Below are 16,614 nucleotides of genomic sequence, written 5' to 3'. Positions count from 1 at the left end.
AGATATTATGTAAAACATATCTGTAACATTCAGATGTTGATAAAACAGGGAAGACTATATGTTCCTTGGTACTTTCATTAAAGAAGAAAGACAAGAATAGCACAATTGGAGTTTGACACTCTAGCTCTCTCCTTTCTTCAGGACTCTGTATGTTCCTAAAGTACAGGTGGGAACTGGGAAATCTGAGATGTTTTTCTGTCCCATTCCAGGAATTCTCCCTTTTGTTTTGTTTCTCTCCCAAACTTCAGTTTAGTTTGGTTTTGAGTTGTTTAAATCTATATATGTGTATTTCTTCACCTCTCTCCTAAACAAACTACTCCTCTCTGTGTCTTCTAGAATCAGCATCCTTGATAACTCCAAGTTGTCTGAACAGGATCCACAGAGCTCAGATTCTGATGAGAATAATGTTAAAATACTGGAAAATAACCAAGATATAGAGATGAGTATTGAAAAAGTCAGAAGAATACTACCACTGCTTATGACTGTTTTTGCATATAATCGGTTTTCAGATACAGTTTTGCTTTGCTTGAGAGAAAATGGACTCTATATTATTACATTTTAATCCTCATGATGGATAAATTTATACTCTTTGACACTCTTTCCTTCTCAAAGATGATTTTCTGTCACCCTTTCCCCATGAAGGGACTTTTTCAATACTTCTTCCTTCCCATATTTTTTTTTTTTCTCTCACCTTCTTCTATACCTCTAGTAGGTGTCTATGTGTGATCACTGGCTTGAATGTATAATAGAATGATTAGAGCATATAGTTTGAGCCATATCACTGACATGGAAAAGGATAAATGGATAAATAAAGACAAAAGAACAGACACTGGAAAACATAAGTTTTCTTTATCTTTTAAGCTCCTGTGAGCTTTTCTTTAAAGAAAGCACCAAGAGAGATGCCCTTAAAATGGTTTTGGTTCTTTATCTTAATGTTAGGGATATTATCTTTTGGTGCATGGAACACTGGACTCACTAAAGAATAAATGAAACCATTACACATGATTTGGCACTGCCATGATAAATATTTACACAGTTATACTAATCTTAATGTTGATACTGATTTTTAGCATTTTTGGAAGACTTAACTATGCCTACAACCCATAATTTGTATGTTTTCAATCTTGACAATATGCAAATAAAGATATAGCTTTCCAAAGTTTGGAGAGGGGTGCAGAGGTGAGGAAGATAAGTGGAGTCTGAAGTTGATGGACTGTCGATTGAAGCAAATCATTTAAAAGCAGAAAAGCAACAAATTGAAGAGCTAAAATATCATCAAAAAATCAAGGAAAAGAAGGAAGAGTGGTAATAATGTAAATAAGATAAAACTTTGTCTTTTATGATAAAGAGCCAAAAGATTATCTTTAATTATAAAACTGGCACATAAGTTATGTACCACTTTATTTAGAAGCAGAGAGGTGTGAATCACCAGAAGAGGTCAAACTAAATACACATGTGTGTAAATATAGGGTAAGAGACCTCTGCTTTTTAGTATATGTTCTCTTGCACTCTACTATTTTAAAATTATTTTATTCACATTCATGAGAAAATGCTGAAAATATATAAATATATCCTTGCCTCCTAAACAACCTCAAAATGTTACCTCTTTGATGTACTGCATAAATCTACCTATAGGAAAAACCTGAGCTGAAAAGTCACAAAAATCTCATCCACTAGCAGATTATATTATTCCTTGAAAATAAATCATTAACAAAATCAACAATTATATTTATCATTGCATCTCATCCCAGGTAAGTTCCTTTGACTTAATGGAATAAGCGCTCTCCTGTGGGGGGAAAAAAAAAGTTGGGTTTCTGGACATGCAAAGCTAGGACCAGATCTTAACTTCAGTGCCCCAGCAAAGATGTAGAGACTCAGACATCTGACCAGGGTCTGAGGATCTTTCCCTTCTCCTTCCAACTCTGAGAAATGAAGTGTTGAGGCTGATAAAACTACACAGTAAGTTCCCTGCATATGAACCTTTAAGCTGTGAACTTTCAAAGATGCAAATGTGCATCTGGTTCCAGCAAGGAACCAGAACTTGGGCCATCAATGTCAGGCGTGAGTGAAATTGCAGCATGCCCTCCATCTCCTGTTGCTGATGATCCTTCTGTTCTTCATCTCCCACCTCATCTGCCTCCTCAAGCCAGTAACTCTTCTTCCTGTTCAGTTGATGCCAGCCCTTGTATGCTAGCTGTTGTACTGTACTACTACACTTTTTAAGGCGCTGTATTGTAAGATTTAAAATGTTTTATTTATTTATTTATTTATTTTAATGTATTACCAACCTATTGCAGTGCAGTGTTAGGTAGCCAATTGTGTTAGTTGGGTATCTAGGCTATGTTGAACTTATAAATGCATTCTTGGAAGGGAACTTGTTTGTATATAAGGGGCTTACTGTACAGGATTAAGTCCAGGCTTTAGATCACATAAGACCTTCAGTAGAGTATTCTTTTGGCTTTAACTTTCTCACCTATAGTTAAGTGGCTGAAAGCAGCTTCTACCATGAGTGACTGTTGTGAGAATCAATTGCCTGATATTTAGAATGCACACAGCAAGCACCAAAGACATTATACGTTCAGTGATGACTTACTTGTTATACAGTGAAGTTCAAAAAGTCCAGGAATGTGTGTGAGTTATCCTGTTGTCATTAGTATTAGTCAAATTGAGAGACTGTAAGTGGTCAATACATGAACATGGAATACACTAAAGAATGGGTAGGTGAGTGGATGAATAAGAAATAATGGCCTGGGAAAAAAATTAAAGAGAAAAAAATTCATTTTGGAAAACTAGGGACATCTGCACAAGAAAAGATGTTTCCTGCAAGCTATCTCTGAGTAAATTTCAACCTTATCTGATCTTAACACTTGCTCTTTGTGGGTGATGTGGATTGAGTCTTATGGCCGCTAGAAACAGGACAGAAGTAACAGAATTTGTTTTATTGGGCCTGTCCAACTGGCCAGAGATGCAACCAGTCATTTTTGGGACTGTCCTTCCCATGTACCTCGTGGCAGTTATGGGCAATGCTCTGTTAATGATTGCTGCCCTCTCAGACCCTAAGCTTCAGACCCCCATGTACTTCCTGCTAAGCCAACTTTCCTTCATTGACATCTCTCTGACAACCATCACTGTTCCCCAGATGCTGGTGCACACGCTGTCTGTGAACAGAACCATCTCCTTTAACTGCTGCATGCTCCAGCTCTTCTTTTTTATGGCTGTGGGCAGCATGGAAGGCCACTTGTTGGCTGCCATGGCCTATGACCGCTATGTGGCTATCTGTGACCCCTTAAGATACTCTGCCATCATCAGCCATCGCCTCTGCTTACGCATAACGTTGACCTCGTGGGTGGTCGTCAGCCTCAACAGCCTTCTTTATAGTGTGTTGGTCACCCGCTTAACTTTCTGTGGCAACCAGGTCACCCACTTCTTCTGTGACATCACACCCTTGCTGAAGCTCTCCTGTACCCGGCCAGTGGTCAATGAGATGTTAATATTTACTGAGGGGGTAGCCGTGGTGGTCAGCCCCTTCTTCTTTATTTTAGGTTCCTATGCCCGCATTGGTGTGACCATAACGCACATGCAGTCAGTTGCTGCCCTGCGTAAAGCCCTGTCCACCTGTAGCTCCCACATCCTGGTTGTGCTGCTCCTGTACGGCTCTGTGATCTGCGTGTACCTCCGGCCATCTTCCAGCTACGACTTGGACCAGGAGCGTCAGGTGGCCATCTTCTACACAGTTGTAACCCCTATGCTAAACCCACTGATCTACAGCCTGAGAAACCAGGAGGTGAAGGGTGCCCTGCGAAGGCTTTTCAGGAAGCTCTGTATCCCAAGCAACTTCCAGCCTGGTTCCCAGGCAAACAGGGAATGGCAGCACAGCTCCTGAACCCTTTATGTAGTATGGATATTTTAACAATATTCATTCTTTCAATCCATGCACATGAGGTTGTTCCTTTGATTTGTGTCTGTTTTCTTTCATCAATGATTTATGGTTTTACTGTACAGATTTTTCAGCTCCTTAGCTAAATTTATTCCTAAGTAGCTGGTTCTTTTTGTTGTTATTATAAATGGGATTGTTTTCTTGTTTTTCTTTTCAGATAGATTGCTCTTGTTGTAAAGATACACATCCCTTTGAGAGATAAAGGAGGTAGTATCCATAATTACACTGAAACAATAGAATCAAGGAGTTCTTTTGTGCAAACCTAGATCTCTCAGAAATTATTTTCCTTAAAGAAGTCAGAATGAAATAGAGTTCAAAAGCCCAAGGGAAAATGCTAGAGCTTGTTCGAAGGTAGTATAGTGTAAGTGCTTAAGGGAGTGGATTTTGGAGACAGAGTGAATTTGTGTCTCAGCTCTGTCATTACTTCTGTGGGATTGTTTTGTGCCTATGATAACCAGTGAGCTGGTCAGGCCCTTTTGATTCTTACTAGGATTGTAAGGCACCCTCAGCAGCTCTTTGGGGAAATTTGGGGAGAGGAAATGTTTATTACTCACAGGTCCTGGAAAGGACAAGCACATCTTGGGCCACCCAGTGAGGTTGTGGATAGAGGGAGAGAGTGTGGGCTTGGAGTTCTGCTTTTATTGTGGATGAAAATAAGGGATTCATCTTCAAGGTTCACTGTTTAATGGATGGATTTAAAACCCAAGAGTTGGAATTTCAATCACAGGAAGAATAAAATCAAGTGGCCCAAACAAACAGTTAATCTGAATCAACCAAGATCTCTAAACCAAGGAGGTGGGTTTGGCTGGCAATGTGTGAGGTAGCCTTTGAAATGCATGCTTCCTCAATCAAAGCCTATGTCAGGCTCTTGCATCACAAAAAGAAAAACACAGTGTTTATTTGTTTATTTTTGTTTGTTTTTTAAAATTAATTAATTAATTAATTTTACTTGAAAATATTGTATTGGTTTTGCCATACATTGACTTGAATCTGCCATGAGTGTACATGTGTTCCCCATTCTGAACCCTCCTCCCACCTCCCTCCCATCCCATCCCTCTGGGTCATCCCAGTGCACCAGTCCCAAGCACCCTGTATCAAGCGTCAAACCTGGACTGGCGTTTCATTTCACATATGATATTTTACATGTTTCAATGCCATTCTCCCATATCATTCCACCCTCTCGCTTCCCACAGAGTCCAAAAGACTGTTCAATATGTCTGTGTCTTTTTTGCTGTCTTGCATACAGGGTTATTGTTACCTTCTTTCTAAATTCCATATATATGCGTTAGTATACTGTATTGGTGTTTTTCTTTCTGGCTTACTTCACTCTGTATAATAGGCTCCAGTTTCATCCACCTCATTAGAACTGATTCAAATGTATTCTTTTTAATGGCTCAGTAATATTCCATTGAAACACAGGGTTTAAATGCTTATCATCTTTGGCAATTATTCAATTACTCTCTGCCTCAGCTATCCATTTATAAAAAGAGAAATAGTATGTATAATTAAGGTTTAGGGTTCATAAGGATTTGATGAGTACAATATATGCAAAACACCATAACAATGACCAGTCCACATTAACTACCACATATGGGTTTTCTATCATTATTATTATTACTTATTATTAATAGCATACACATGAAGAAATGATGGGAGAAAAGGACAAAGAATGGCTAGATAAGGGTTTGCATATCTGTATGTATCCAAAGACTTTATGAAATGAGAGAAAGGCCAGAAAGTAATCTGCTCCAGTTTTTTATAGACTGCACAGCAATTCATAGTATATGTGTTGAATTAGTTTGGATTTCCTTCAAAGTCCTAAATAAGAAACAATCCTAAATCTCAGTGGCTTATAACAACAGGCTTTTATTTCCCAGGCAAAAGTCTGGAGGCTGAAAGGGCCAACCATGCTTTAGACCCCAGGTCAAGTTCAGGTCTGTTCAATTTATTTCTTATCCTGAGATCCAAGCTAAGTGGCCCTAACTACACAGGGTGAGCTTTTCTTTTTATGATGAAAGCAGAGCTCACGAGGGCAAACCAAATCTTCTAAACCCATTCAAAGCTCTTTATCTGAAGAAGCATTTGTTATCCCTGTTCATAGACTATGGGCTAAAGTAAGTCCATAGTCAAAGGGATGGAGATGTGTATTCGGTTCTCAGTGAAGCCAAGGCAAGGATATGAAGGGAAGGAAGAAGAGATAGATACTATCTAACTACTAAACATGATAGTGTTACTGTTAGTTGCTCAGTCGTGTCTGACTCTTTGCGACCCCATGGGCTGTAGCCCACCAGGTTCCTCTGTCCATGGAATTCTCCAGACAAGAATACTGGAGTGGGTAGCCATTCCCTTCTCCAGGGGATCTTCCCAAACCAGAGATCGAATCCAGGTCCCCTGCATTACAGGCAGATTCTTTACCATCTGGATCATGAGGGAAGCCCCAATATTCATTGGAAGAACTGATGCTGAAGCTGGAGCTCTAATACTTTGGACACCTGATGTGAAGAGCCAACTCATTGGAAAAGACCCTGATGCTGGGAAAGACTGAGGGCAGGAGGAGAAGCATGTGACAGAGGATGAGATGATTGGATGGCATCACTGACTCAGTGGACAAGAATTTGAGCAAACTCCGGGAGATAGTGAATGACAGGGAAGCCTGGCTTGCTACAATCCATGAGTCACAAAGAGTCGGACATGACTTATCGACTAAATGACAACACTGGACATGACAAAACAAAAATTCCATTAGTATGCATGAAGATTGTTTCTAATTTTTTACTATCATAGATAATAATATACTGAACCTAAATATATGTGTGTATTTACACATAAAATATATGTTTATTCATTACATATGCTTATCTGTGTGATAAACTCCTAGAAGAGGAAGATATCTAAATACAAAATTTTTGATGGAATTGCCCAATTCTCTCCATTTCTTCAAAAATATTGTTTAATTTACTCTCTTGACCATCTCTTCATCTTAAGAAAATTCTTCCCATGGGAGCAGGGGGGATTCTTAGAAGAGGTTAGAGTGCTAAAAAGTGAGGCTAATCCATGGGTAAAGAATGGAGATTAGTAACAAAACTAAAGGCAGAGAAGGAGGAAGGTGGGGCTGGAAGGCAGGAAATGGAATTCAGAAAAAAATTTTTGGGGTATATAAGATACTTACTGGCAAATGTTAGTTAACTAACCACAAGTTGGCTTTATCTTTTATCATTTTATAAGTGCCACGGCTCTCAAAATCACTGCAGATAGTTACTGCAGCCATGAAATTAAAAGATGCTTGCTCCTTGGAAGAAAAGTTATGACAAACCTAGACAGCATATTAAAAAACAGAAACATTACTCTGCCAACAAAGGTCTGTATAATCAAAGCTATGGTTTTACCAGTAGTCATGTATGGATGTGAGAGTTGGACTATAAAGAAAGCTGAGGGCTGAAGAATTGATGCTTTTGAACTGTGGTTTTGGAGAAGACTCTTGAGAGTCCCTTGGACAGTAAGGAGATCCAACCAGTCCATCCTAAAGGAAATCAGTCCTGGGTGTTCATTGGAAGGACTGATGTTGAAGCTGAAGCTCGAAAATTTTGACCACCTGATGCAAAGGACTGACTCATTGGAAAAGACACTGATGCTGGGAAAGATTGAAAGCAGGAGGAAAAAGGGACAATAGAGGATGAGATGATTGGATGGCATCTCTGACTTGATGGACATGAATTTGAGCAAGCTCCGGGAGCTGGTGATGGACAGGGAAGACTGATGTGTTATAGTCCATGGGGTCGTAAAGAGTTAGGCACAGCCGAGTGACCGAACTGAACTGATGGCTCCCATTACCTTGGAAGATTTATTATCCTGGTGCAAAGACTAAGGCGGTATACCTTCTCCATCCCATTTCAATGGTGTAAGTTTTGACCAAGCCTTATATATATATATATATATTTTTTTTTTAATAAGAAGCCCTTATTCTAGCTCATTACACAAAAATTATTACAATTTTATTTCCTTCTTGACTTTGTGCCTATAACAATCCATATTCTATGATAGAAACTTTATCTAGACAGATGGATTAAATTGACTTGTATTTGTGACATCTGCTTCATGTCATGGGAGGCCACTTTCACTTTTCCTTTTGATCCTATACCCACAAAACTGAAGAATCAATATTACTGTTGGCCACACCATGCATCATGTGGGATCTTAATTCCCCAACCAGGGATTGAACTCTGGCCCCCTGCCTTGGGAGCACAGAGTCTTAACCATTGGCCCACCTGAGAAGCCCAAGAATCAACATACTGGTAGACATCTTGGCTCTTGGACCTGTTCCCCATGTCCAGCATTGATTGGTCAGCAAAAACATCGTTGTTGTTCAGTTGCTAAGTCATGTCTGACTCTTTGCAATCCCATGGACTGCAGCACACCAGGCTTCCCTGTCCTTCACTATCTCCCAGAGTTTGCTCAAACTCATGTCCATTAAGTCAGTGGTGCCATCCAATCATCTCATCCTCTGTCACCCCCTTCTCCTCCTGCTTTCAATCTTTCTCAGCATCAGTCTTTTCCAATGAGTTGATCTCATCAGGTGGCCAAAGTGTTGGAACTTCAGCTTCAGCCTCAGTTCTTCCAGTGAATATTCAGGACTGATTTCTTTTAGGATTGACTGGCTTGATCTCCTTGTGGTCCCAGGGACTCTCAAGCGTCTTCTCCAACACCACAATTCAAAGGCATCAATTTTTCAGCACTCAGCCTTCTTTATAGCCCACCTCTCACATCTGTATATGGCTACTGGAAAAACCATAACTTTGACTATATGGACCTGTGTCAGCAAAGTGAATGAAACTGGAACACTTTCTAATACCATACACAAAAATAAACTCAAAATGGATTAAAGATCTAAACATAAGACCAGAAGCTATAAAACTTTTAAAGGAGAACATAGGCAAAACACTCTCCGACATACATCACAGCAGGATCCTCTATGACCCACCTCCCAGAATATTGGAAATAAAAGCAAAAATAAACAAATGGGATCTAATTAAAATTAAAAGCTTCTGCACAACAAAAGAAACTATAAGCAAGGTGAAAAGACAGCCTTCAGAATGGGAGAAAATAATAGCAAATGAAGCAACTGACAAACAACTAATCTCAAAAATACACAAGCAACTCCTACAGCTCAATTCCAGAAAAATAAATGACCCAATCAAAAAATGGGCCAAAGAACTAAATAGACATTTCTCCAAAGAAGACATACAGATGGCTAACAAACACATGAAAAGATGCTCAACATCACTCATTATCAGAGAAATGCAAATCAAAACCACAATGAGGTACCATTTCACGCCAGCCAGAATGGCTGTGATCCAAAAGTCTACAAGCAATAAATGCTTGAGAGGATGTGGAGAAAAGGGAACCCTCTTACACTGTTGGTGGGAATGCAAACTAGTACAGCCACTATGGAGAACAGTGTGGAGATTCCTTAAAAAACTGGAAATAGAACTGCCTATGATCCAGCAATCCCACTGCTGGGCATACACACCGAGGAAACCAGAATTGAAAGAGACATGTATACCCCAAAGCTCATCACAGCACTGTTTATAATAGCCAGGACATGGAAGCAACCTAGATGTCCATCAGCAGATGAATGGATAAGAAAGCAGTGGTACATATACACAATGGAGTATTACTCAGCCATTAAAAAGAATACATTTGAATCAGTTCTAATGAGGTGGATGAAACTGGAGCCCATTATACAGAGTGAAGTAAGCCAGAAAGAAAAATACCAATACAGTATACTAACACATATATATGGAATTTAGAAAGATGGTAATGATAACCCTGTAAGCGAGACAACAAAAGAGACACAGATGTATAGAACAGTCTTTTGGACTCTGTGGGAGAGGGAGGGGGGATGATTTGGGAGAATGGCATTGAAACATGTATAACATCATATAAGAAACGCATCACCAGTCCAGGTTTGATGCTTGATATGGGATGCTTGGGGATGATGCACTGGGATGACCCAGAGGGATGGTATGGGGAGGGAGGTGGGAGGGAGGTTCAGGATTGGGAACACATGTACATCCGTGGTGGATTCATGTTGATGTATGGCAAAACCAATACAATATTGTAAAGGAATTAGCCTGTAATTAAGATAAAAAAAAAAGTGATGTCTCTGCTTTTTAATATACTGTCTAGGTTTGTCATAGCTTTCCTCCAAGGAACAAGCATCTTTTAATTTCATGGCTGCAGTCACCATCTGCAGTGACTCTGGAGCCCAAGAAAATAAAATCTGTCAGTGTTTCCACTGTTTCCCCATCTATTTGCCATGAAGTGATGGGACCGAATGCCGTTATCTTTGTTTTTTGAATGTTGAGGTTTAAGCCAGCCTTTTCACTTTCCTCTTTCACTTTCATAAAGAATCTCTCTTTTTCTTCTTCACTTTCTGCCATTAGAGTGGTATCATCAGCCTTGTGGCAAAGGACTTTTCATAACTCAGTGAGGTTATTAATCATGCCATGTAGGGCCACCCAAGATGGACAGGTCATAGTGGAGAATTCTGACAAAATGTGATCCGCTGGAGAAGGGAATGGCAAACCACTCCAATATTCTTGCCTCAAGAACCCCATGATCCATGAAGCAACCCCTTCATGGATCACAGCAAATACATAGTAATAGACTAATTCCACATTTCAACTACAGAAAAGATTAGGAGAACCCTGAGACAGAAAGAGGTTAAGTAATCCCAGAATAATGCAGCTCATCAAGGTTAAGGAAGTGCAAGTTGGAGAGCTGTGACAGGTGATCAGTTCTGAAGCAACTGTAACTCCCGGCCCTACAGTGGACATTTGTCACTACGTCCCTCTTCCGATTCCAGAGGAGTTCCCCCATTTCTTTTGTCTTGGTGGGAAGCAGAACCTCCCTTATTTTTATGGAAAATAAAAGTAGCAGTATTTTTCCAGTTCCCTCGGGAATTAGAGCTTGGGTGAGTGACCAAGACTTGGCCAGTCAGACGCACCACTTTATATTGAATCTAGAGGTGTTGATGCAGAGAATAGGAAGTGAATGCTCTTTCTGGAGGTGATCACATCTGATTTTCAGGCCCCTAAGGGCTAGGCCAGTGACTATTTCTGGTAATGTTGGTGGGGATTCAAGTGGCATTGAACAGAGTTTGGTAGCTACAGTGGTGACCTCATCATACCAGTTCTGGGATGTGATTTTGACTATGGTTCTGCCTGTGTGACCTTTCTTATTCTTGTCCATTTTGCTGAACTTATTGGCTTAGCCTTCTTGGAAATTCATGAGTTTCACATATGCTTTCAATAAACTTGTTTCCTCCACGAATAACCAGAATTAGTTTCTGTTGCCTACATCTAAGAACTCTGAAAGTTACAATCCTGGTGTTAGATATCATGCCCACAGAACACCATCAGCTGTAATTAAAATCATGTCACTGATTTACACTAAATACATAGCTCCATGTACTTCGGGTTTAAGAAATATTTCTAGGCAATATCCATTGAGAAAACTGTGATACATACCTAATATTTCTGGGAAGTTCTAAAGGAAACAGACATTTGAAGGACGAAAATCTTTCATAGATAAAGCTTGAACTCATAGATAAAACTTGAAACTGTGTTTTGGGGTTTTATCTAAATGAAGAGGTCCAGATCCTGTTCATCCATTTCCTGAAGGCTCCCTTGACATCCTTGTTCCTTAGGCTATAAATGAAGGGGTTCAACATGGGGGTCACTACTGTGTACATGACAGTCAGGATACGACCCCCGGGCACTGAATAGCTGGTAAGGGGCCGGAAGTAGACCCATGTGAGGGTCCCATAGAATATAGCCACCACAGTGAGGTGGGAGCCACAGGTAGAAAAGGCTCTCCACTTGCCTTTGGCTGAGGGGCTCTGGAGGACTGCTGAGATGATGCAGGCATAGGAGGCCATGATGATGGCCAAGGCTCCATTGATGACAATGACTCCTTCCGTGTGAATCATCAAGGTGTTGAGGTGGGTGCTGGAGCAGGAGATCTTCATCAGAGGGTAGAGGTCACAGAAGAAGTGGGGGATCCTGTTATCTGCACAGAAGATCAGTCTGCTCACGAGAAAGGTGTGCAGCAGGGCATGAAGATGGGAGAGGATGTGGCACATGACCACCAAGTGTGAACACAGCTTCCTGTTCAGAATCGTACAGTAGTGGAAAGGGTGGCAGATGGCGATGTATCTGTCATAGGCCATCACAGCCAGGAGGAAGTTCTCCATAGCTGCAAAGCAAATGAAGAAATAAGTCTGTGTTAAGCAACCCATGTAGGAAATAGCCTTGGTAGAAGAGAAAATGTTCTGCAGCATCTTGGGGACTGTGGTGGAGGTGAAGCAGATGTCTGCCAAGGCCAAGTTGCTGAGAAAGACGTACACGGGAGTTTGGAGGCGTGGAGCAGAGATAATCAGGATGATGATGACAGAGTTGCCAGAAATGTTGATGGTATACATGAACAGAAAAAGAAGACAGAGAGGGATCTGCTCTTCCTGGTGGGGAGAAATGCCCAAGAGAACAAAATGGGACACACTGGTCCGGGTGGTATTGTCCATCTATTACCATTAAACAAACAGGATTATTATTATTTTTATTGAGATGTAATTCATATATAACTTTATATTAGTTTCAGGTGTACAACATAGTGATTCAATAAGTGCATGCATTATAAAATGATCACCACAGTAAGTCTAGTTATTATCCATCCCCATACATAGTTACAAAATTTGTTTTTTCTTATGATGAGGGCTTTTAAGATTTATTCTCTTAGCAACTCTCAAATATGCAACATGATGTTATTAACTGTAGTCACCAAGCTGTATATTACATGCCTATTATTTATTTATTTTATTAACTGGAAGTTTGAGCCTTTGAATCCCTTTCACCCACCTTGTCCATCCCCTCACTCCCCTGCTTCCAATCTTTTCTCTATGAGCTTGTTTTTTCTTTAATTCCATGTATAAGTGAGACCACAGAGTGTTTGTCTTTCTCTGTCTGACTGTTTTACTTATCATAATACCCTCAAGCTTCATTCATGCTGTTGCAAATGGCAGGATTTCTTTCTTTTTTATTGCTGCATAGTATTCCACTGTGCATGTGTTTATGCCCTCTTTATACATTTACTCAATGATGGACAACAAGTTGTTTCCATGTCGTGGCAACTGCAAATAATGTTGCAATGAACCTGGAGGCTGCATATATCTTTTAGAATTAGGGTTTTTGTCTTCTTTGGATAAATATCCAGAAGTGGAATTGCTGAATGATATAGTATTTTTAATTTTTAAAGGAGCCTACATACTATTTTCCAAAAAGAATTGTTTTTATAGACCTGGATATCTAAGCAGTCTGTTTAGTTACTTTTAGTTTTGTGCTCCAGGGTAAACTACACATGAGTAACTTGGTATTGATAACAGGATCAAGTGCTTAATTATTTTCCAAAGTAATGAGATTTGAATTTTTCATTATCAGTATCAAGATCACTATCATCATAGATAACATTTATAGAGCACTTACTTTGAATCAAGGACTTTGCTACATTATCATATTTGATTCTTACAATAACCCCATGAGGCAAATATTATTATTATTATCATATTCATTATTATTCCAGTTTTACAAACTAGAAAATGGAGGCATAGAATGTTTAAACTCATAAAGGGCAAAATCAGAACTTAAAGTCATATTTGTCTCACTCCAGAGTATGCTAGTGACAAAATATAATACGACTTCCCAAATTAAAACTAAGACATCCGAGATGGCTAACAAACACATGAAAAGATGTTCAACATCACTCATTATCAGAGAAATGCAAATCAAAACCACAATGAGGTACCATTTCACACCAGTCAGAATGGCTGCGATCCAAAAGTCTACAAATAATAAATGCTGGAGAGGGTGTGGAGAAAAGGGAACCCTCTTACACTGTCGGTGGGAATGCAAACTAGTACAGCCACTATGCAGAACAGTGTGGAGATTCCTTAAAAAACTGGAAATAGAACTGCCTTATGATCCAGCAATCCCACTGCTGGGCATACACACTGAGGAAACCAGAAGGGAAAGAGACACGTGTACCCCAGTGTTCATTGCAGCACTGTTTATAACAGCCAGGACATGGAAGCAACCTAGATGTCCATCAGCAGATGAATGGATAAGAAAGCTGTGGTACATATACACAATGGAGTATTACTCAGCCATTAAAAAGAATACATTTGAATCAGTTCTAATGAGGTGGATGAAACTGGAGCCTATTATACAGAGTGAAGTAAGCCAGAAGGAAAAATACCAATACAGTATACTAACACATATATATGGAATTTAGAAAGATGGTAACAATAACCCTGTGTACGAGACAGCAAAAGAGACACTGATGTATAGAACAGTCTTATGAACTCTGTGGGAGAGGGAGAGGGAGAGGGTGGGAAGATTTGGGAGAATGGCATTGAAACATGTAAAATATCATGTATGAAACGAGATGCCAATCCAGGTTTGATGCACGATACTGGATGCTTGGGGCTAGAGCACTGGGACGACCCAGAGGGATGGTATGGGGAGGGAGGAGGGAGGAGGGTTCAGGATGGGGAACACATGTATACCTGTGGCGGATTCATTTTGATATTTGGCAAAACTAATACAATTATGTAAAGTTTAAAAATAAAATAAAATTTTTAAAAAAAGAAAAAAAAACTAAGACGTCTAATTCATGGCAATAAAACTTGCTAATGGGCTACATAACCTTGTTAAAAGAGATTTCAAAGGGCGTTTGGTTAAGTAGTGTCTATTATGGGTAATGCATACCCTTGGTAGTACCCACAAACTTCTCAGAGTACACAGACATGGTTTTAGGAGAATCAATCTCTAGATTCCCAACTTATTCTCTTTACTAAAATCATTTTGTCTTCAATATGTCACCTCATGCATTATCCTGTCTCTCACTTGCCAAATAAAAGACTTACTTTCATCCATCACAAATCTTATTAGATGTATTAACTCAGGAAATAAAAACTTCAAATAAGTTAAATGAAGCGATAGTCAGCAATATTAAGAAAATGAATGGCTTTTTGGACCAGATAGCAAGTCTATTTTGAGATCAGGGAGCTTCCAGTTCTTTGCTCTCAAAAAAATTAAAAAAGGAGAGATATTGAAGGAGACCTAATCTGCTTGTCAGTAGATTTAAAATAATTTTTCCATTTCTTTCAGTATTGTTTTTTTATTCAGAAATAAGTATATTTATATTCCACATGTAAGCGAGGTCACATAACATTTGCCTTTGTCTGACTTAACTTCACTCAGTGTGATAGTCTTTAGGTCCATCCGTATTGCTGTCTGTGTAGCCCCAAAAGATTTGGGGCACAACTTAATGACTAAATAACAACAAAGCAGAAATAAGGCACCCAGAATAGAGATGAAGAAAATAAAACTTTTGTTTTTAAACAAAACTATAAATGAATATTTTAATTCAACAATCTTCATCCTTTATTTATATAGTCAAAATATAGCACCTGTACTATACAATCTTTTTCCAGAAAATAGAAGAGGAAAAAATACTTTCCAGCTGAATTTCAGACAGCATTATCCTAATACCTATCAGAGAAAGATATTACCAGAAGTGAAATAAAAAATCAATAACCCCTCATAAGCATACCATATCTCCCTATGATGTAAGAAAATAAAACTTTTCTGACTCAAAAAAAAAAAATTTTGTTAGTATGTGACACTAACTTCTGTCATATTACTTGCACAGCGTTTAGTCCTCCGGAATCTCAAAGAACAAGTCTATTATTCTTTGACACAAAAAGTCCTTAAGAAATCTAAAAACTAATACAATTATGTAAAGTTTAAAAATAAAATAAAATAAAAAAAAGAAATCTAAACATGAGTTAACAGAGGAAGCACTGCATGGTGGGTTTTAAAGCCACTGGACTAGAACCTGGCTCTTCCATTTAATTGTTCTATGACCTAGAGGAATTTGCTTACCCTCTATGAGCCAACTCTTCTCATCTGTAAAATGGGGGGAATGGTAATAGCACATTACTCATAAAATTGTTCTGAGGATTAAATGATAGTTTCTGGTCCCTGGCAAGTGTTCAGTAAATCATGACAATTATTCTGATCAATTTTTCAGACTTGTTCTGCGCCGAGTCAATGGATTTTTCTAGGAGGACAGTGTGCTGCCAACTGGGTCCCTCTACCTAAACCTACTCTACTTTGTCACTGTCTTTGTTTTATTTTATTTTTAATATTTATTTATTTATTTGACTATGCCAGGTCTTGGTTGTGGCACGTAGGATATAGTTTCCTGACCAGGGATTGAACCTGGGTCCCCTGCATTGGGAGTGGAGAGTGTAGCCAACTGGATCACCAGGGAAGTCTCTGTCACTATCTTCAAAGTGTGGTTTCCAGAACTGAGCAAAATTCTATGAGTCTGGATTCTCATCACAGGGTAAACATAATGATTCAGTCTGGCCATCATTCATAGCTTTTTGGGTGGAGCTCAAAGTTGGCAGTCCACAAGCTAGCTGTGTCCATGGCTAGCCCATGAATTTTTAAGCTTCACAATTCAGTTGTTGGGAGAAAAAGTGCAAAGAGTTAAGAGCTGCCTGGTGGAAGGCACTTTCACATGCTTTATCACATGTAACATATAGTAATCCCAAC

General features: G+C 39.3%; 2 protein-coding genes across 2 annotated transcripts; one reads left to right on the top strand and one right to left on the bottom strand.

Moving 5' to 3' along the window:
- The first annotated feature begins 2,606 nt into the window (after positions 1–2,606).
- On the top strand, positions 2,607–3,883 carry LOC133256623 (olfactory receptor 1361-like). The gene has a single exon (XM_061431398.1). The coding sequence runs from the start codon at positions 2,900–2,902 to the stop codon at positions 3,881–3,883; it is 984 nt and encodes a 327-aa protein (XP_061287382.1). The 5' UTR covers positions 2,607–2,899.
- A 7,690-nt stretch (positions 3,884–11,573) lies between these two features.
- Positions 11,574–12,976, bottom strand: LOC133256569 (olfactory receptor 1Q1-like). The gene has a single exon (XM_061431360.1). The coding sequence runs from the start codon at positions 12,516–12,518 to the stop codon at positions 11,574–11,576; it is 945 nt and encodes a 314-aa protein (XP_061287344.1). The 5' UTR covers positions 12,519–12,976.
- Positions 12,977–16,614: the final 3,638 nt, after the last annotated feature.

This window comes from Bos javanicus, chromosome 11 (assembly GCF_032452875.1).
Source record: "Bos javanicus breed banteng chromosome 11, ARS-OSU_banteng_1.0, whole genome shotgun sequence".
NCBI lineage: Eukaryota > Metazoa > Chordata > Mammalia > Artiodactyla > Bovidae > Bos > Bos javanicus.
This window is presented reverse-complemented; position numbering and strand designations above follow the sequence as displayed.

Coding starts and splice junctions, on each gene's coding strand:
- LOC133256623 (XM_061431398.1), top strand. CDS start 2,900: ATGGCCGCTAGAAACAGGACAGAAGTAACAGAATTTGTTTTATTGGGC.
- LOC133256569 (XM_061431360.1), bottom strand. CDS start 12,518: ATGGACAATACCACCCGGACCAGTGTGTCCCATTTTGTTCTCTTGGGC.